General features: G+C 41.0%; 1 protein-coding gene across 1 annotated transcript; it reads right to left on the reverse strand.

Annotated features, from left to right (window-relative positions):
• Window positions 1-1,221: 1,221 nt before the first annotated feature.
• Window positions 1,222-20,783, reverse strand: LOC122661644 (SWI/SNF complex subunit SWI3D). The gene is made up of 7 exons (XM_043857108.1): window positions 20,160-20,783; window positions 19,366-19,889; window positions 3,178-3,912; window positions 2,900-3,066; window positions 2,240-2,817; window positions 1,866-2,062; window positions 1,222-1,784 (listed from the first exon to the last, which is right to left on the reverse strand). The coding sequence occupies exons 1-7, from the start codon at window positions 20,677-20,679 to the stop codon at window positions 1,440-1,442; spliced, it is 3,066 nt and encodes a 1,021-aa protein (XP_043713043.1). The 5' UTR covers window positions 20,680-20,783; the 3' UTR covers window positions 1,222-1,439.
• Window positions 20,784-22,728: the final 1,945 nt, after the last annotated feature.

Raw genomic sequence — 22,728 nt, forward strand, 5'->3', positions numbered from 1 at the left:
TCAACATGGAAAGACGTACATTAATTCTCCCCTGATATAATATTTCTTTGTATGGCCATATCCCAAAGTTAGAACTTTACACAGCATCTATATAATACTTCTTTTTATTGCACATATCTTGTAGTTGGAACTTACTCAGCATCAGATGACTAAAAAGAGACAGCCGCTGTAAAGACCAACAAATTGACTAAATGATATAGGTTTAGCATTTCAGAAATTCATTAAAACTCAATTTGGCATTCCAAATCATTGCCAACATTGCAAGCTACTGGGGCGGCAAATCTGATGATCAGGATTCACCTTTTGATCAACTTGCATCATGAAAGCCAGGTAGGGCAAGGAATCACAAAAGAATACTTCTTTCTTTTCCGCAGGTTCATGCAAAGAACAAGATCCAAGCTCCACATGTGGAAGAATTTTGAGTCACCTCAAAAAAGTAGCGACAGGAATACCTAAAGCTCCAACTTGTTGATACATATCGAGATACCAGCTGATAAAACCAAACCTGAAAGCTCTATCCCTTGTCATAACGAAAAAGAAATGCAAAAGAATATCGTTAGAGAAAACAAATAAAACACTTGTTCGTCAAGAGTAACAAATAGACATATATCCAAGAAGTAGCAGTGTGAATGTCAATTTTTTTTCTTCGTTTGTGACTATAAGCAAAGCTCCAGCTTGCTTTTTTACAGGCAGACATACCAACAGATAAAACAAAACCTGAAATCTCTATCCCTTATAAAAAAAAATGTAAAATAAACACTAAAAAATATTGTTTGATAAAAGAAATAAGATGCCCATCCTAAAGAATACCAAGAGGAATCCAGAATATTCTTGAAAAGCTGGATATGTCCATCTTCCTATGCTGGTTCTACCATCTATACTTGGCATAAACGTAATGGGTTTACAAACACCAACCAGGGGGTCATCACATCAAGAAGCAACTGAATATGATATTACATATCTGCAGATTTTGAATACCACATGAGATATTCTTTTGACATTAAACGGTTAGATAGTTGTTATGATCATCAGTAAGGACTAACATATGACCTAGGGGAGTTCCTGGGTGAAGACTGAAGAGTCGGCCCACCAGTTGATGGGTCCCAGGCTCCACAAATGAGCCACAAGTACGTTACAGGATGAGAAGCCTGGAAGCCGATTCACCAAAGTACCCCAGTTCATGGGTCCCAGGCTCCACAACTGAACCACAAGTACGTTACAGGATGAGAAGCCTGGAAGCTGATTCACCAAAGTACTACTCAGCTTTTCCCAATAAAACAACAAGAAGAAGAAGTAGCCTTTTCCCAATAAAACAATTAAGTAATTACTTGTTATAGTTGGTAGTAGACCTCACAGAGCCGCCGTAAGAACGGAAAAAAGATTACATCAGCATGTCTGTAATTGGATCACTAATTTGTTCCAACTGAAGAAAGTTTGTCCTAGTTTGATGGATGACTTAAACTTCCTGTAACAGTATTGGGAATAGATGAGTTTGACAGGAGAGGAGCTGAAGGCATCATGGTTCTTTTAACTGAAGGCTTTGAAGAGCTCATGCTTGGTAATGGCTTTGGCACCGAGTTTGAATAGCCCATTGGGATTTTGTTGTTAGGATATGACGGTGGTAATGCTCTCGACGAGGAAGCAGGTAATCCCAGTCGTGTGGCAATTATCTGGGCCCGCTCTTGGTAAAGCCTCTGCCTTGACCGATCCATTTGTTCCCTGAATTTTATTATCATGCCTTCCATCTCAGAAAAGAAAGCCAACTTAGTCTCCAACTTATGCACCTGCAGTGGATGATACATAAAAAATCAGGTCACGGTAAATAACTAAAGATAGCCATCACTACCTCTCTGCCTAGAGGATACCTGCTTCTCAATCAAAAAGGTAGTAAGCTGTCGTATTTGGTCTTCTTCTTGCTTGGCAAGAAGCTTTGCCTTCACAGCTGCAGCCGAGATAGCAGTTATTGCAGCACGCTTCACTTTATCTACATAATGGTGATCTTTAGTTTCCATCAAGTTACAGTTCTCACTTTTACAATCTAACAGTTTTTTCTTATCCTGATCTGCAAGAAAATTGAGGGAAATGTGATCAGGAAAATACCAGATATCACCAGTCAAGGATTTTCACCAAACTTATCCCAAACACCACCCACCAAATAAGTTTGAGCATATCACATAATTTTCCTTGCACAAATTCTCAGAAGATAAAGGGAAATGCAAAAAGATCTCACAGTAAAAACCTGTATTATCTCCAGTTTTTCCATCCGTTCCACTGTGAACCATTGAATTAGGTGCAACTGGTCGCTGAGTCTCTCCCTCCTTCTCTTCAGAAGGAATTGGATCAGACTCCCTATCAACTCCCTTTGGCACCTCTGGACATTGAGTGGCCTCTACCACTGAACCTACGTCAACTGATTTATTAACAGAACTTGGTGGGTCCTCCGCCAGCAAAGCCAAATCGTCCTTCATCGGGTTTGATTTTTCATCCCCGGGCCTAGCCGGCTCACTTGATTCTTTCACAGTAGTAGGTCCAACCTCTTGCTGAGTACTTGATGAAACCTTATCCGGAGAACTTGTGGTGACCCTCTCCTCAGTTGTTACATCATCCGGCAACTTTGAAACACATGGCTTCTCTGTCGAACCCTCATTAGGAGAAGCAAATGACTCCTCTTTCGGGATAACATTCTCAATTTTCTTGACAGAAGAATCCTTAGATGAATCACTTCCATCCAAATTTGACGTGTGGGCTTCTTCCCCCTGTTGTTCCACTTCCTGGTTTTTATTTTGGGCCTCCACATCAACCATTTCAACAACAGCACTGCAATTACTACAAAGTGATCAGATCTAGCACTCCAAATGTGACTAATTAAACCATAAATACCCATAACCAAGCCACAAACCTCTCAGAGACACGGGGTTCCTTCATGTCATCTGATGGATCTTCAAGAAGAAAACAGTGCCTTGTAGCTAGCTGAATGCCAGGAGAATCCTCAGAAATAGCCTTTAGTAAACTGTGGACTGAAGCAGCAGCAACATTAGGTTCCACCAGGCGTGCTAGGAATGCTGCCTGCAGAAATAAATAAACAATAAGCAAATAACAGCCACGCCACATGGTGGAATGAGCATGCAATTATGATTAGTGAAAAGCAGTTTGTGTATGAGGATATCTCCAACATACCAATGCCATTACAGGGTTCCCTGCTTCAGCGAATGAAAGTGAACCTTCAGGCTCAGGAAGAGAGCTAACAGCCTGGAACGCTTCCTTCAAGGCTTTTAGTGCACGGTTAACATCCAAATCTGAAGCAACCTTTACTTGATTTCCATCTTTTGACTTTGACGGATCCATATGTAAAGAAAGGGATTGCTCCTCGTTAGCTGCACTTTTGCTCTCATTGGCTGTGCTTTTACTCTCCTCATTGACTGTGATTTTGCTCTCCTCATCGCCGGTGCTTTTGCTCTCCTCATTGACGGCGCTTTTGCTGTCTTCATTGGCTGCGCTGATGCTGTCCTCATTGGCTGTGCATTTGCTCACCTCATTGGCCTTGCTCTCTGTTGTTTCTGGAACATCCTTTAAAGCAGATGTATTATCATTGGTTGAACCTGGATTTGTATTTCCTTGGCTACTGGCATCAAAATTATCTGTATGCTCAAAAAACATATCCTCGATTGGCATTTGAACAAAATGCAAGATACATTGAGCTTTGGTTTTTGTGGCGACATGTTCAGCAATCTCATTCCAGTTTTCTCCATAAAGCTCCAGGGCTTCCAGAAGCAGGAGAGTCTCCTGATCTGTCCAACTACCCCCACTTACACCAGGGGCCTCAGCAGGTTCCATAAGAATGAAATCAGCTGGGGACATGCCAGAGTCAAACTTCCCATCATTATAACACTCAGAGCATAAATCAAAATCAGCCTGCAAGGCAAGACGCAATTAGCACAGAACTCCACATAAGTCAAAAGAAACCAGGATGGAAATCATAGAAGAATTGCCTTAACTTTTCAGAAATAGATACTTCTATTAAATTATCTGCTGAAGTGAAATACATGTGAAGAGTGTGAGAACATCTAATATCACAAAGAAATATGCATTTTAGTTACATAAGATACTATATCAAACAATAAAGCTGCTTATTCTCAGTCTGACCAACTACGAAGTACACAAAATGGCTTTACTTGCACCATATCAGTCAAATGCAGGTAATGCTTTAATTAAGCTCTATTAGAAACAGAATTGTCTCTTACTTGAAAAACAGCAATAAATAAGGCTTTCAAAACAATCAGGCTAAACAGTCCAGCATAATCAAACAGCAACTGCCTATAAGAACATTCTGACATGACTATTGACTTCATTCTCCATATGGCTTTCACCACCCCAGAAGTTTATTGACAGCCAACATCCAAACAGAATGTTGAGGTGAGAAGATTTCGATGGTGTTCATCCAAACATTGAAATTTGAGAAGGGGAAACCGAGAGAATGACACATGCTGGAAACGTGATCTATAACTGGCATAGCTGCACTTGTACAGTTCATCTAGAGTTTTTCCCAACATAATGATCTTTATCACCCAAACCATCAGAATCCCTGCCATGAGCAAGGTTCCTTTCCAATAAAGGAAAGGTCATTTGATCAGGACAAACTTTGGCCCAGATGATCCAGTCGTAGCATGAGGTGTTTAAAGTAGGTATAGGGCATAGGGGAGAAGGGTTATGAGTGATGGAACTTGGTAGTGCTTGGTTGTTAGTGGATTTAGGGTTTTGGTGAAGTTCTCATACTGGCTGGAAAAGGCTCTGGTTACAGAATCATAAAGTATGGGGAAAGAATGTCCCATGTCCAAGCATAATGTTAGATGAAGTGAGAAAACTAGAGTTGATAGAGTATACTGTGGTGGTGATTTGAAGCTGATTTGATGATATTGCAATTAAGGGGATAAGGTCTTGCACTAGGTTCAGGTACACAGATTGTAACAGAAATATATAGAAACTAGATAATGACTTGGTTGTCCCAGGCCACCAAGTTCTCGTGGAAATTATCTTAGCTGATTAGGAAAGCTATATCCTTGTGTGGTTATAGAAACATGTTGATGGATAATTTAAATCACCTAAGGACAGGGTTTATAAAATCCAGCAGAAAACAAAATCGCAGTGAAGGAAAACAGTCGAGATTCAAGTGGAAACTAAAATCAGTAAATCAGAGACTCTGATTGGAATAGCAAGCTGATCAAAGGCTTTGACAGATTAAGTGAAGAGGATATCAGAAGTTCAAGTCAATCCAATGCTTGGATGTTAAGCTACTGAAGAGTCCTACCGTAATTGCATACTGAACTGAAGCGCTCAGAACATAACTGAAAATGTTCAGCTTAAAACAGTAAATGAATTCCAACAATAACAACAGAATATTGATCTGAAATTAGAATTGAAATCAGAAACTGAAGTCTTTCAGAAATCACACTCAGTAGGAGAACTGGAACCGACAGCAAGATTGAAACTTTATTCATTCTTCTGAAACCAGAACTAAAGGTGAAATTCAGAATAAAAACTAGCAGCAGAATAAAGCAGAAACAATCACAGAATAAGTAGCTGATTAAGCTAAACAGAATCTGAACACTTAAGAAGAATAGCGTACGTAGGGATGATTTGGAACCCAAGGTCACAATACCCTGATTGGGTTCGCTATTGGCCACCCAAGCAATAGAAGACTCGAATCAAGAGCTTATTGCAAAACAGTAAATATTTTGAAATTTATGAGAGTATTGGCAGAATTGTAAATAAGAGAAATCCTAAAGGATTAATAGGAATAAAGAAAAAAGTAACGTAGTCCTAGGTAGGTAGAAGACCCAGTAGGAACTAGTACTACAGGATCTGCTATGAACAGGCAGTCCAATTGGTGTAAAATATGGAATTAGGTCAAAATTAGGGTTGGAGTTTTGAAGGGTAGGTTATGCTAGGCAGGTATAGAGGTGTGGACCCTAAAATAAAACTTAAGAAGATTCTATCCTAAAAGAATATTCTAAAACCACTTAAATTGGACCATTGGTTCAACCGGTTCAATTTAAAACACTAAATTGGTTTATATCCCGTATGCAACTTATGTACCCCAACTTTAGGCCCCATAAAAGTAGCCTATTACATAGAAAACCCATGGGACCAAAGGCCCAACATGTCTATAACCCAACCCCAAACTTATTCTAGGAAAGAAGCCCAATTCCGTAATAAATCTGCATCAGCTCACCCCAGCTTGAAAAAATTCGGACGAATTTTGTAGTGATAAGAGGGGGAAACAACATGTGAATAGCAGCTTTGACCATTTCCAAGCAGAATTCTGGTTGCTTGTAGACTTTAGGGATGTAGTCTTCACTCGGCCAGGCTTTTATTCAAGGGACATGTCGAAGTTTGATAGGAATTCTTGCCAGCAAGCCTGTTTGTGAGTCAACTTCTGTTGGGTCATGAAATGAGATACTGCCACATTGTCAGTCTTTACCACAAAAGAGGACCTAAACAAGCAGTGCATGCACACTCGAAGGCAATGCACCACCGCCAGCTCCTTCTCTTGAGCCGTGTAGCAACGGGCTCGGTCTCAGAAAGTTTCCAGCTCTCAAATGCTACTGGATGTTTTTCTTGTACCAATACTCCACCGATAGCATATTCTGAGACATCAGTTTGAACCTCAAAAGGCTTAGTCACATTGGGGAGTCCAAGAACCAGTTAAAAGGTAACAAGAAGCTTTAATTCTGCAAATGCTCGAGCATTAGTATTAGACCATACCCACGGCTTACCTTTCTTCAGCATGTCTATTAGTGGGGCAGCCTTTCCGGAATATCCAGCAATGAATCTACAGTAGTAGTTCACTAGTTCTAGGAAAGACTGCAACTCACGAACATGGGTCGAGGCCTTCCACTCTTGGATGGCCTTGATCATGGTTGTGTCCATCTGCACTTGTCCACCACCTATCACATGACCTAAGAATTCAATGTGGTGTTGGGCAAACAAGCAATTCTCCTTCTTCACATATAGATGATTGTCTCGAAGTAGTAGAAAGACCCTTCTGAGGTGTTCAATGTGCTCTTCTGTGGTTGAGCTATACACCACAATGTCGTCAAGATACACCACCACAAACCTGTCAAGACAATCATGGAAAATCTGATTCATTAACATAGTTGTCACGGCAGCTAGGCAACCCAAGGCGCTGGAGAGGGTCCAAAATAAAGGTGACACCAATTAGGCGTCCAAGGCGCTTGGACGCCTAGGCGGCACCTTGACAACTATGTTCATTAGTGTAGAAAATGTGGGTGGGGCATTAGTCAACCCGAAGGACATGACTAGGAACTCAAAGGCGCGATATCTTATGACACAAGTCGTCTTAGGCTCATCACCCTCCACAACATGGACTTGATGGTACCCGGGCCTCAGGTCAACCTTAGAGAAGTATTTAGCCAGTTGATCAAATAAGTCAGCAATAAAGGGTATACTTGTTCCGAATGTGACTTTGTTGAGAGCCCTATAATAGTCAACGCATAACCTTAAGCTCCTTCCATCATACTTTACATTGAAAGAGTATTGGGGCCCCATAAGGTGCTTTGGAGGGTTGAATGAAGCCTGCTTCAAGTAACCCATTCAATTGCTTATGAAGTTCAGTCAATTCAGGTGGTGCCATACGTTAATGGCTTTTTGCAGGTGGCTTTGTTCCAAGGAGGAGTTCAATTTCATGGTCTATGGTCCTCTGAAGAGGAAGGTGTTTTGGCAACTCTAAGGGCATCACCATCTGTGAACTCTTCTAATAAACCACAGACTCGGTCGAGAAATGGATCCATGGTTATTTCAAGGAGTTCAATTTCATGGTCTATAGTCCTCTGAAGAGGAAGATGTTTTGGCAACTCCAAGGGCATCACATCTGTGAACTCTTCTAATAAACCACAGACTCGGTCAAGAACTAGATCCATGGTTATTTCATCAGTCTCTACCTTCAAAGCAGCCTGGAAGGTCAATTCCCCCCTTTTCAGCCCTTTCTCTAAATGAATGTTTGATAGTGTGTCACCAGTGCCTTTCTTAGGTACTATAGGAACAACACAGGCTTCTCCCTGACCAAACACAGAGACTCTAAACATGGCATGAGTACTTCCTTGTGGCTTTGCAATAACTTTATGCCCAAAGACTTGAAAGTCATCCCATGGGTATCGCCATAGGTTGGTGTGCCCAGACCAAGAGCCCATCTCAACAGGAATAAATCTAGCAGTGCCAATCACCAATCAAGCAGCTGAGTTAACTACCTTGATATGACTCAAGTCCTTCACCAAGTTCAGACCAAGTCGTTTGCCTTTGATTCATAAACGAAATTGTGGGTGGCTCTTGTGTCCAGCATGGCTACAGTGGTATTCTTGTTGATTTTTACATTAACAAACATCAATCTTTGGGATGCGGCCTTGTTTTCATCGACATGCCCCCTCAAGGCATACAACAATTGAAGAGTTCCCACATGTGGTTCATCATGCTCACCACCCTCGTTCTCTACCTCCTTAACAGACAAAGAGGAGCAAATGACACAGCATTATGGGTTTCTTTATTTGGGCACTCATGAAATCTGTGTGATCCATGACACAAGAAACATCGTAAGGGTGGTCTTGACCCGACCGTTGAAACAACGGAGCCCCTCGAGGAGGGAGTATGCCTATTGGCACTTGAGTCCCTTCCACCCTGATATGTATTGTTATGGTAGGTCTTTACGAACCGTCCACCCCCATTTGTTGACGCTGGGGACCTTCTAATAGAGGGTTGAATATAGTCTAGTCCATCAAACGTTCGGCCGCAGCATATGCTGAAGAAAGGTGTTGCACCCTTTGTCGATGCATCTCAAAGTCTCAAACTTACACCAAGATTTTAGGCCATCTATATCAAATATATCTTCGATGTCAAGCATTAAGGCCATAAATTCTTTGACATAGTCTTGAATCGTGTCAATGTGTTGCAACTCCCGAAGCTTAAGTCGAGCAAGGTAATTGACATTTTCAAGGAGGAATTGGTTCTTCAACTCCTTCTTTAGGTCCTCCCAGGTGTTAATGGTGCAGGACTTTTCTTGGATGGCATTGCAACGTGAGCTCCACCAAAGTTTGGCATCACTTGTTAGGTACATAGTAACAATCGACACCTTATCCGCCTTGTTTGGTCTTACAACGTAGAAGTATTGTTCCATGTTAAACCAGAAGTTCTCTAAATCCCTGGCATCTCGGGCTCCCCCAGTCTGAGTGGTCGAGTGAATTGATGAACAAGCTATAGACAGAACTTGGTGGAGCCTTTGGAACTCATATCAATAACCATAAAGTTCAGTCAACAGAACGTAGACTTCATTCACAGCTGAACTATCTAAATAGAATTCCGGTCCAGCGTCAACGAAACACTGCCGTCTGTTCCAAAAAAAAAAAAAGCCCATTAGTACCCCACAACGGGAGTGGGGGACGGCCCTACACGCAGGCAGCAGCAGCAGCAGCAGCAGCTCTACAAAGTCAGAATTGAATTTCTCTGTTGGCTTTCCCTCTTTCGTGAATAAGAATTCAAGGGCGTGAAGCTGCTAGTTGGTGAACATAGTCCCAGTAACTAAGAAGACCGGTAAAATCCGTGTTTGTATAGACTTCTGTAACCTAAATGATGCGTGTCACGATGAATTCCCTTCTCCACAAATAGAAAGAATGATATATTAGACTATTGATTACGAGCATATGTCTTTCATGGATTGGGCATGGATGAGCAGCCAGCCGACATGAAAAACTTCTCCCATTGCATCAAAAATCAGTGTAGGATTAAAGATCAAGTCCAGGATTCGAGTCAAACATCGACCTTCCCTCCGCTTGCTGGGCGTGCTAGCTAAAGCTAGCACCCTTATTTGGTTTAGTAAAGGGGGGTCGCCCTAAACGAGTAGCGCCCATACGTGCCCAGTTCAGGTACTTGTACATGAGGGCGGGCTCTGTCACCCCGGCACCACCAAAGCCAACTGCCCTCACTAGCAAATTGACTCGACTCGCTAGCTCCTCAATCTGAGTAAGTAGGTCAGCACCTCCATGGTGCTTGAGAGTTTTAGGTGGCCCTCTTTAAGCACATCCATCTTCGTTGTTGCCCTTCCCCAAGGGCATCTATCCTCACCACTAGTGAGGGTAGGCTTTCCATGATACCATCGATTGTCTAAACCTGGGTCTCAAGGGTATCAAGGCGACTCTTCAGGCCTGCTTGTATTGGTGGTTGGGCCATGGCTTCTCCATGGATCAAATGCCTATGATACCAACTATCACGGACCTACTCTATTGGGCGTCCATACGACACTCACTAGCACATTGTGGCTAGGAGTAACTGAGTAAGCCTAAACAAGCCATTTAAAGGGAAAAGAAGGAAGCAAAGCGCAAAAGAGACACACAGGTGGAAAGAAATCACACTATCAAATCACATTTATTAATTGAAGCAAAGGATTACAACCTAGCTCTCTACAGGGGATCATCGAGCGAAATGTGTAGAAACAATGGGCCTCAAGCCAAAGTGTAGGAGCAGCATAGTTCAAAATCTCGCGAAATTTCGGCAATATTTCGCCAAATTTCGTATATCTCGAGCTGTCCGAGATACGATACCAATCCGAAATGGAAAAATACCATATTTCGACGATATCTCGTGAGATATCGACAAAATATCGTGGACCCACGATATATCGCGAGATATTGAAAAAGTCACGTGCCATATTTCGAATATTTCGGTCATCTCGTTTCGGAAATTTTGGAAATCTCGGTAATTTCGGTAATCTCGTTTCGAAAATTTCGGAAATCTCGGTCATTTTGGCATTTTACACCCATAGAAAAATACCATATTTTGACGAAATTTCGGTATCTCGGAAATTTTTCGGTCAGACCGAAATACCAAAACGAAACGAGATTTAGTACCATGAGGAGCAGGCAACCAATGCTACACTCCTTGACAACCTGTCACTCCCCTACAAGGTAGCTTTTATGCTCTTTCGGCATTGTCAGAAGGAGACATACCCCCCCTGAAAAGGCATACTCATTACAATTTAATTACAGAAATGCCAGTAGGCACCACCCCTTGCATGGCTAGCTCTCAAGCCCCACCTATGTTATGAGTGTAGGCCATGCAAACAGTGCTGAACGAAAGGGCCATGACAAGGTGGAGCAGAAGAGAGGTGAAGGCAAGATTCAATTCCAAGTTGAAGTGATCACAAGCCAGCGACTTTACCATGAAAAATATTCTTTTAGCAACGCCAAAAAAAACTTGCTAATATATGTTTTAGCACTCCTCTAGGGTGGGAGTATTTTGATTGAAAATCCTTTACACAGAGCGATTTCTACCTCTCTCTATTGCATCATATATGTGATGAACTGCCAACCAGGAATAACAAGAGGAAGACTTAGACATGACCTTCCTAACCTCAGTCTAGCTTATTATAGTAATTTTGTGGGGTTTAGCTATACAACAACAAACTCAACCTTATCCCAATTTAATGGGGTCGGATACATGGATCCAATCAAAAGAGCGTAGGGAAAGAGATGAGAAATACAAAATGGAAAAATACAAATGAAAGAAGGGGGGGGGAAATGAAGGATGAAAGATGGGGTCGGATACATGGATCCAATCAAAATAGCATAAGGAAAGAGATGAGAAATACAAAATGGAAAAATACAAATGAAAGATGGAGAAAAAAAAATGAAGGATGAAAGATGAAAGTAAGTGGAAAGAGGCACAGCCTAGCAAGTCAGGAGAATCTCAACTAAATGGGGTCTGGTACATGGATCCTAGCCCTCCAATAGGCTCTAGCTAAGGTCATACTAGGTACAAGACCTAGACTATATATGACCTTCCTCACAACTTCTCTTATGGTCATTTTAGGCCTGCCCCTAGCTCTTTTAGCTCCTTCAATCAGGATAATATCACTCCTCCTCACTAGGGCGCCCCTAGGCCTCCGTTGAACATGACCATACCACCTCAAACGACTCTCTCAAAGCTTATCGTTGATCGGGGCAACTCCCAGGTCAGCTCTAATACGTTCATTTCTTACTTTATCCTTCCTAGTCTTCCGCACATCCATCTTAACATCCTCATCTCAGCCACACATAACTTCTCAATATGGCACTTCTTAATTGCCAACATTCTGCCCCATACACCATAGCCGGTTGTACAACAGTCCTATAAAACTTTCCTTTAAGCTTTAAAGGAATACGTTAGTCACACAGCACTCCGGACGTGCCTCTCTACTTCATCAAACCTACTTTAATTCTCTGTGAAGTATCATCCTCTATTTCTCCTCCTTTATTTATGATTGACCCCAGATATCTAAAATAGTCACTTTGCAATATCTCCCTTTCCCCAATTCGTACTATGTTAGTATCCATCATATTATGACTAAAATTACACATCATATACTTCGTCTTCATTCTACTAATCTTAAAGCCGCTTGTTTCCAAGGTTGATCTCCATAACCGTAACTTAGCATTATTTCTTGCTTTGGTCTCATCCACCAAAACAATATCATCGGTGAAGAGCATACACCATGTGACCTCATCTTGAATGGTATTGGTTAGGTTGTCCATGATAAGTGCAAATAGATAAGGACTTAAGGCTGATCCTTGATTTAACCCAATCGTAAATGGGAATTCCTTGCTTTGGCCTTCCACAGATCTCACACTAGTCACTACGTCCTCATACATATCTTTAATTACGTCCACATATTTACTTGACACCCCTCTCTTCACTAGAACATGCCGGATTAAATCTCTAGGGACTCGATCATAGGGTTTTTCCAGATCAATAAAGACCATGTGAAGATCCTTCTTACTATCTCTATATCTTTCCATGAGCCTCCTCAATAACTGGATAGCTTCTATCATGGATCTACCTAACATAAAGTCAAATTGGTTCGCCGAAATATGAGTCTCTCTTCTCAAGCAGGCTTCAATAATCTTATCCCAGAGTTTCAATGCGACTCATTAGCTTTATGCTTCTATAGTTATTGCAGCTTTGGATTATCCCCTTTATTTTGTAGATCGGGACTATAATGCTTTTCCTCCATTCATTAGGCATCCTCCTGGTGTTCTTAATCCTGTTAAACAGATTGGTTAACCAATATACTCCACACCCTTCTAAGGATTTCCACACTTCTATTGGTACCTCATCTGGACCTGGTATCTTGCCCGCTTTCATCTTTCTTAAGGCTTCTTTCACTTCCGCCTCACTAACCTTTCATACATATCTATGGCGTGTGGTGTCTTGTTGAATAATGTAATCGTCCTGGTCATTTCTCTTCAACGTGTCTCCATTTAATAGGCCACCTATATACTCATACCATCCCTTTACAATGTCCTCATCCCTTACCAACACGCCTCCATCCTCATCCTTGATACACCTCACCTGATCGAAGTCTCTACTCTTCCTTTCTCTCATCTTAGCTATCTTTTATATAGCTTTTTCCCCTTCTTTTGTGTTTAGGTTGATGTAGAGATCCTCATATTACCGCTCAGCCATCCCCATAATCTTTCGAGCTTCGTTTCTAGAATCATTATACATCTTTCATCTCTGTATCTTTAGTCCTTTGCCATGTCTTAAAACACTCGTTCTTGATCTTGACGGCAACTTGAACCTCATTGTTCCACCACCAAGTCTCTCTAGGCTCTTGACGACTACCTTTCACTTCCCCTAGCACATCCTTGGCAACCCTCTTAATACAAGTAATCATCTCATTCCACATCGCATTTATATCTCCCTCAAAGTCCCACTTTCCTTGTTTGACCACATTTTCCGTAAATGTCCTTAGGTACTCCCCTTTTAATCTCCACTACCTCATCTTAGGGTACATAGGTTCCCTCTTGCTACACTTCTGTGAATTTAGGTACATATCCAGGACCAAAGGTCTATGTTGGGTGGTTAAACTCTCCAAGGATAACCTTACAGTCCTTCCACACCATTCTGTTTGCCCTTCTACTTAGGAAGAAGTCTATTTGGTTGGTATGGGTCACACTTTTATAGGAAACTAAGTGCTCCTCTCTTTTTCAAAGAAAGTGTTCACGATGGAAAGATCATAAGCTACCGCAAAGTCTAGGATTGAGGTCCCCTCCTCGATCCTCTCCCCCCAACCTCGTAACTGTCATGTATGTCTTCATATCCTCTATTATCATTTCCAACATGTCCGTTTAGGTTACCTCCAATAATAATTGATTCATCCTAACCAAAACCCTGCATTAAATCATCCAAGTGTTCCCAAAATCAACGTTTACTATTCTCATTCAAACCTACTTGGGGTGCATAAGCACAAACAATATTGACAACCTCCTTCTCCAATACGAGTTTGATGGATATAATCTTGTCTCCCAATCTTTTGATCTCAACTACATCATTCTTTAGATCTTTGCCCACAATTATGCCCACTCCGCTTCTATTACTATAATCTCTTGAATACCAAAGTTTGAATTCATCTAACAACTTAGCTTTGTTATCCTTTCATCTTGTCTCTTGGATACATGCGATATTTATCCTACGCCTCCTCATAACATCTACCAATTCCAAACTCTTACCCATTAAAGGATCCAATGTTCTAGGAAGCTAATCTAATCCTACGTTTTTGGGCTGAAAATTATGCTCTCACTTGCCCTTGTCTACTTATCACCGCACTCAGGCGACAGCAACACACGTCGCTTATGGGGGTCGCCCTAATAAAAAGAGGAGGAAGACATGAGAACAAGAGAAAAGAGATCATAACACATAAGGACCATGCAAAAGGTAATTAGCAGAATAAATTAAAGTGCCGGCTGCCAACCTGACACACCACTATAGAAAAAGGATATATATAAATTAGAACAGTATAAGCAAAAGGGAAGAAAAGAGAGGACACACTTACAGCGTTCAAAGGCACTCTCAATAGGTAAAGTAAGGTACACAATTAAGCAGAGCAAGGTACAGGGATGGTAAAGCAGTGCTTAAAATTAAACAAATAGTGATGATCACGTAAGCAGTAATTCAAATTAGCGTCACTAAGAGGGGCAGGTAGTAAAACATGACATCTAAAGAAATGCTATCAGGTCTACAACAAATCAAGCCGAAGAAAAGGAAACAATCAAGTAGTTAACAATGCGCACATATGTTGCCAAAGGCAATCAAAGGATGGCAGCGCATATGTAAATATGAAAGGGTTATATGGTAATAATCTACAACCACAAATAACCTAATAGGTATCAAAGTAAAGTAACATACCAATATAAGATCACAGAGCAATAAAGCATCAAAATCTCAAGTTTCAGCACAGAGCAAGCAGCTCTCTGCCGTATAGAACTACACAGGTAAGATGTAGCACTTTCCAGATCCAAATAAATAGTAGGAGCACAAGAATTATAGCCCAGAGGGTAATTCAGAAGGCAGAAGTTCAGCTTACAGATACTAATATTACTAGATACGCACCAAGCGAGGAAGTAGCAATGTTAGCAGATGCCTATTGGTCTCCTACTAATGGGCCAATAATTCTTACCGTGGGGGAGACCATGTCTGTCCTACTACGTCTTACCGCAGTGATGTATCCAAAATCCGGAAGGTACCCACCCCGCAAGCTGCCGCAACTTTTGTGTGAGTCGCAAGATAAATGGGGCGGAAGAGAAATTGGGGGGGGGTATACATGAGAATGGGAAAGCTGGGCTGGAAATCCGGGGATGGGAAAGTGGGCTAGAGACAATAGGGGCAGCGAGAGTTTGGAGTGTGAGAGTTGGGCGAGAAAATTGGCAGCTGAGCTAGATAATCGGTAATGAGAAGGTGTGATAGAGATTTAGGTATTTAGAGATTGGATTAGTCGGGCGAGTGAGATTTAGGGGGGGGAAGTAGGCGAGAGACATTTAGGGATATAGGGATTGGGTTAGTTGGGCAATACAATCGAGAGTGGGGTGTGATAGTATCGAGAGTGAGGATGTGCTTCGGGATACCGTTGAAGCCCCCTTTGAAGAGGAAGAGACCTAACCCTCGCTGGTCCTGAGATTTCGGTGATGCTTTAACAGGTCAAATCCTCACCTTATAGTGAGGCACAACTCCTCTAAACCTTGATGTATGGCTGAACTCCTCAAATCGATTGGAGCTTCTGGGCGTCAATAAAGAGATGCACTCCTCAAAACGGTAGAACGACCGGGCCTCAACTACAGTAGAGCCCTCAGAACCACAGCTTTTGCTAGAATGATGGAACTGTGGGAGATGACAGTACTACACCAGAGCAAGGTGCAGATGATCCGCTTGAGGTAGAAGCGAGAGAGCGAGGTGTTCACCCTTCGTTCTGGCCTCATCGGAACTTACAAATCCGACCATCACAGTAAGTGAGAGTGAGAGAGCGAGAGCAGAAAACTCGATCTAGAATTGATCTCTTGATTTGGAATTTTTTTTTGTGGGGTTTAGCTTTAATTTTCTTATTTCTGATTTAAGTTTGAGTAAGTCTGAGCAGTAATAGGAAGTTAGTAAGTATTATCTGGAGTTTTTGGTTTAAGTCTGTCCTAGTGTCAGTAGGAGTACTAAAATTTTGAAAAGGCACATGCACGGTATGTTTTCCATTCTTTTGGTCATCTTGAAGTCCAAAATTGTAGAAGAACTGTAGAACCAGTACAGAGTGTATTTTACTGTCTATAAATACATAAACAGGCCACAGGCCTTCCCACGAATTTGATTTTCTGCAACTTGTGTGTGTTTTGGATTCAGTATTCAAGTTGGTTGGATTCTCAAGGGGCTATCGGTGGATTCACTATCCACAGCGGGTGGATTCCTGCATGCTTTCTCTTATTTATTCTTCTTCTCAATTTCTTTTAGATCTCTACAAGTTTCAGGTCAGTTTCATCTCTTTTAAAACCTTGCAGCACCTCTGGTTTCACTCAATTTCAGTTTGTTTCAGTAATTCATGTCTTCTTCAATATTAGTTAATCTACTTTGAAATTTGGTGGTTAGACTTCTATTATCATTGTCTCTTGGGATTTGGTCTTAGTTTTATTGTTCTCTCTTAGGAACTGGTCTAAGTTTTCAGTTTTCCCATTCATATATTGGTCATTTTCACAACCTGCCCTGTTTTATAGTTTCCACAAGTTAGTCCTATCAGCCCTTCTAGATAGCTAAAATTTTAAGATATTTTACAGACCTGACAGCCCAAACAGGAAGGTCACTTGACCAGAAATAGGTGACCAACAGATCACACTGTTGAAAGTCATCAGATTTCTCTCTATTTCCCTAATTCTGATATTTTTTATTTTTTTTGTCATCCCTTAAATAATCTGCTTTCTGTTAGTTGATTTGATTATCTTCTTCAATTCTGCTATCATTCTCTCTTGCAGGCCCTACCCCTTTGAGACCATATTTTAAGGCTTTAGGATATTGATTTGCATTAATATAAAAACTGCCAAAGGGCCAAACACAAACTCAGTGAATTTATTTTTTATCCTTCACAGAGGCAAATAAGCTAAATCAGCCCTCAATACTGAACATTATCTTGAAAATATCTATAGCCTTCTATTCAGATATCATTCAATTTCTCCATATCCAGATAGTCCATTAGACAGATCTTCGATAAGATATGTATACTTGCAAGGTGAATATTTGGTAATATGCAAAATAATCTTAGTATCTCTTGGTGACATCCACTCCACATTACCAATTCACTCCCGTACAATCGCAGGCAATGAGGAGTTGTTTTCTTGTTTCCTCCTCCTTGCACAAACATCTAGTCACCAATTGGGTTCCCGATCTTTCAAATTATCCAAATTAGCATCCAGTCCGAAGTAAGAATCTAGGCAAACAGCTATAACCCAATAGGAGCTGCAGATCACCGCATATTGTTAATGTACTGCCATCCATCAGTTTGAGTTATGTACTCATAATAATATGTCATGCCATTTCAATAAATGGTATCCAAGACACTGACTTTTTCTTTAGAGAGTCTGGCTGCAGCAGAAAGCTTCAATTTCATTCTGTTAAGGATGCAGAGCAGTACTGCACAACTCTGTTTATAGAATTAGAGACCCAAAAACTACTCTCAAATCCCAACCTTCAAAAACAAAACTACAGCAGTACTAATGCCACAAAGCTTTCAAAACTCCACACTCTAATCCATCTACACTTGATAATTCCTTACAATGGCACCTAGTGCACGAGGCTCCTGCCACTGCAGAGTCTGGGGAGGGGCATAATGTACACAGCCTTACCACCCGCTTCACGGGGAGGCTGTTTCCCGACTTGAACCCGCGACCACTAGGTCGCAATGGAGCAAACTTACACTTGATAATTCCTTGTGATTCAAAATTACCAAGTGCCTCTCAACTTCCTCCACATCCTCAATCAACATTCTATCTGCCAAGATTCACTTTTTTTTTTATGAATAACAAAGTTTATTAGAGTAAATAAATGCTTATGAAAAAAAATTGTATCTACCCGTTACCAATATTTGTTTCTTGCTTTGAACTTTTCTTTAGGAAATAAATATATTTACTACCCCCCCCCCCCCAAAAAAAACACTGGAGCAATTTGTTATTCCCATCATAATCTTTATTCATTCGTTCCGTAGCTACTCATCCTTTTCTTCGCCTCCCTAGAATCTCCAGTTCCACCAAATTTGCAGATTCTTTCAATCAACCCAATCCCTCAATTCAACCAGATACCTTGGATATTATCTCACCAGTTAAACAAATCTCTTTGCTCTGTCACTTTACATTGCACTTAATTGAACCTTATTAAAGATATTAATACTCTCCTGCTCTTTCAGCTTCAAAATAAGTAAACAGCATCTCACGATTCCTTTACTTCCTGATTAATATGTGATAGTCAAATCCTCTAAAATTATGTTTTAGTTATTTTATCTAACCATTGTTACTATTATAGTGATAAAGGGCACTTCATACTCCAAATACTATAACTATAAGATATGCTCCTGAGAACAGTTTACCGAAACTTCCTGTAGCAACACCCACGCATATTGGACTGTTCCAAGTACAATGAAAGCTTGTATATGGAGATTCATTGAGAAAAGGATTCTAATAATAAGGGGTTGGGACCATAACTATGAGTAGTGGTTCATTTTGGACATAAATGGTTCAATAATCGCTTTCATGATTGCTGAGTAAAGTTAATATGGTGGTTAAATAAGACTTAAACTCTGTAAACAGTGGTTCAAATTTCAGACATTAAAATTTTTGCTCTAACAAGCACCTGAATTTTTTTCAGTCCTTAAATTACACCCAAACCAGATTAAAGCAAAACAAGTGCAGCCATCCCCCCTCAAACCATTTCACCTTAAACAAACAAGAAGCTATAGGCAGCTCTGCCTACTTTATATCTCTATAGCAAGCATTTCTAGCACACAAAATTTAACTCTATGAAACCCACCTGCTTCTGGCAATGGTAGCGCTTGCGAGAACAATCTGCAGAGCATGAGTTGCAATGGTACTCTACTCCCGTACCGTCTGGCCTCACCAAATCGTCAACAATTGAAGTTTCGGGAAATAAGTGAGGTGGCACGACAGGTGCAGAAACATCTGTCCTCCTCGGACCCGATGAACGAAACTGAACTGTGTCAAACCGATAGAGTTTCTCAAGCAAAGATGTGTTTACAATTCCATCAACCTCGGCATTGGCCATGACAGAATCTGACGGTGGAAAGGGATGGAAGTTAATTAAACCCCAGTAATCTAAGAACTCCATGACCTCTTGCCTTGCATCCGGCTCTCCAACAGATAACTCTGACAGATCTTTCAACTCGACAGCTGTCTGAGGATCCGCATGAAACTTCTTCATAATGAGATTGCGTATTCCCATATAGATATCAGGCGTCCGCTTCTCAGACTTACCATTGAAGAACGAAGGCATGGAACGCTCCTCCAGAGGATGAATTTTGGTCCATGAAAACCACCCTATTAATCGAAGAATAAAAATATGATTTCATCGATTTATACCTTTACTAGTACTTGATAACTATGCTTTACAAGAAACCAAAATACTACCACCGCTGAATTCGTCGTGAGCTAATGTCATGCAAATCTCAAATCAAAACCCTAAATTTGAGTCGATTGACTGGTGGAACACGAAAAAATGGAGAGAAATGTTCAAGTACACCGAACCAGCGAACGAAGCTAAAAACAGAAATTGAATTTAGGGCTTCGATTAGGGACACTAAAAATCACCTGCATGCGTAGGTACGACATGAGCGTTAGCGTCACGGGATCTGACAACTTCGAACTCGGCGTCCATGACAGGCTCTAACGCCTGCCAGTACTCTTTAGCGGCGTTCGATTCTTCGGCAGCAGAAGCACCTTCTCCAGCAGAAGACGAAACAAGAGGAAGCCCTGACTCCACCGGCTTCTGCGGGCCGGAAGTAACAGCAGCTGCAGCCGCGGCGGCCAAGGCAAGCTTGTTTGGAGATTGTCGAGCGCGGGTACAAGGGCCATTATGTTTAGGAGGCAGTGGTACTAGGGGTCTCTCCTTTGCAAGGCGCTTCGAAGGCGTTGAAGAGATGCCAGATGTATTGAAATTGTTAGCTTTTCTTTTGGGTGCACCAACTCTCCTTTTAGGTGCTTGTTCTACGACCTGCAATTCTGGCGTTTTCGTCGTCGAAGTATAACTGTTTGCGGCGGTGATGCTGCTGCTGGCGCCGGCGGTGGCGACATTAGCTGCCGTAGCTCCGGCTTCGCGGACCTTCTCCATCGTTTCAGGGTTTTGTTTCACTGCGATCGTCGTCTCCAAAGAAACACCCCATCCTCATGTAGCTGTAATAATTCAAGTATTCAACTCTCTCTCTCTCTCCTCTCACTGAAAGACTCTCTCTCCTCTTACCTAGAAAGCGCTGTTTCTATTGTTTAATCACTTTAATGTTTTTATTCTAAGGTCTCTTTGGTCATTTCATATGTGGGTACTTTATTGCTGCACCGTCCAAAATTTTGGGCAAGTGTACTACTTGATAAGGTCATCGGTATAACTAAAATGTGACCGTCTGATGGTTTTGAACTGGAACGTAACTAAACGTTTCGGCAAAAGATTTTCTACCTTGTGTATGCGCATAGAATAAAATCTTATTACTTCAATGATACAGCAATTTTAAATTTTATTTTTTAAGAACTATTCTAATTTAGTTATGCCATGTGTCAAATCCCATACTGAATATTTTCCCACGTGTGTACATGCGTCCCAACATTCTTGTAGGGGTGCAAGTTTGGCCCTATGGGCCTGAATCCGCCCTGACCCGCCTTGAGCCTAAACAAGGCCTGGGCTGAAATACTCGACCATGAGGGTGGGTCAGGGCTGGAAATTGCTGGCCCTCAGTCATGGTTGGGTCGAGTTAGGGTTGAGGCCTCGAGCTAAGCCCGGCCCGACCATGTTTTTAAGTTTATATATATATTATAAACTTTAAATGTCACACGGATTTCATTATATAATATATTATATAATAAGTGATAATATATTTTATTATATTATTATTTTATGTAACATTGATCATTTTCTCCCAAACCCTACCCAACTCAGTCCAGTCCATGCATCCCTACCTTCCCCCACTACATGATTAGGGTCAATCAGGATCAGCTCGGCCCAACCTTGAGGATAGATCAGGGTTGAATTTTCCAGACCCTGAGTTAAGGTCAAATCAGACCTGAGCCCAACTAAGGGGAGTCAAGGTCGGATTAGGGTTTTGAAAAGTCCTACCCAACCCAACCCTATTGTAGCCCTGGTGGCACCTTTTCCTTCTGATTTTTCCGAGGACATTGTACTAATGTGCCCATATACCAATGCGCTACTAAAGAAGAAGACCTTGGGCAAGCATTCACTATTCCCCAAATCGAAGGGGGAATAATTCGCTATGTCCATTAGTGTAGGGGGGTGTATGCAAGTCCTAATCGATCACATCTATTAGCTCAAATTTTGATGTTTTATGTGTTTAGACTTTTCAATTTGCTATTCACTTAAAATACAAGTTTGAGTTGCCTTGTTTTATTGATTTGTTTGGCCATTTTGAGCAAAATAAAAAGTTTTGGTAGTATAGCAAAATCAAAATTGATTGGGTTAAATTGTTATACCAACTCATGTTGAGATCATTTATTAACGATTCTCAATAATTTGAATTCAATTAACTACATCACAATGTGCAATCATATGAACGTTATGTTCCCTTTATTATACAGAAGAGGGTAACCTTACAAATATTTTACTGAAGACAATCTATTTCATTAATATCATATCTTAAAAAGTAAAAGTGAACAGTGCTTTGAAATAAGGGAGAGGGTTTCCTACGAGGGCAGTGTAACAAGGAATATATGCATGTTGCAACCAATGAGGGTTGGAAAATGATATCATCCATACGTGACCCACATGGTCGTAATAAGTGATAGAATTGACTATGTGGGTCTCACTATTTATTATGTGAGGATGGTATACAGGAATATGTACAAGGACAGTGTAGCAATATTTTTCCCTTGAAATAAATAATATTTACTTTTATAGAAAACTTGAAACAATATAATTGGCCCTTTCGTTTAGTTCACAGACATATCTCGAGAACAAATATAGTTATAAAGATGATACACGATCTGATATGTATACTAAACTAATGAATTAGGGTGAGAAATAAATGGTCAAAATAGGCACTTGTTTAATAACAATAAGGATATATATTTCACATATTGGACACACAATATATTATGCTACAATTCCTCCTATTTTGCTATGGTTCACTTATTTATTACATGACAAAATAAAGCGTAA

Source organism: Telopea speciosissima, chromosome 5 (genome assembly GCF_018873765.1).
Source record: "Telopea speciosissima isolate NSW1024214 ecotype Mountain lineage chromosome 5, Tspe_v1, whole genome shotgun sequence".
NCBI classification, from domain to species: Eukaryota; Viridiplantae; Streptophyta; class Magnoliopsida; order Proteales; family Proteaceae; genus Telopea; species Telopea speciosissima.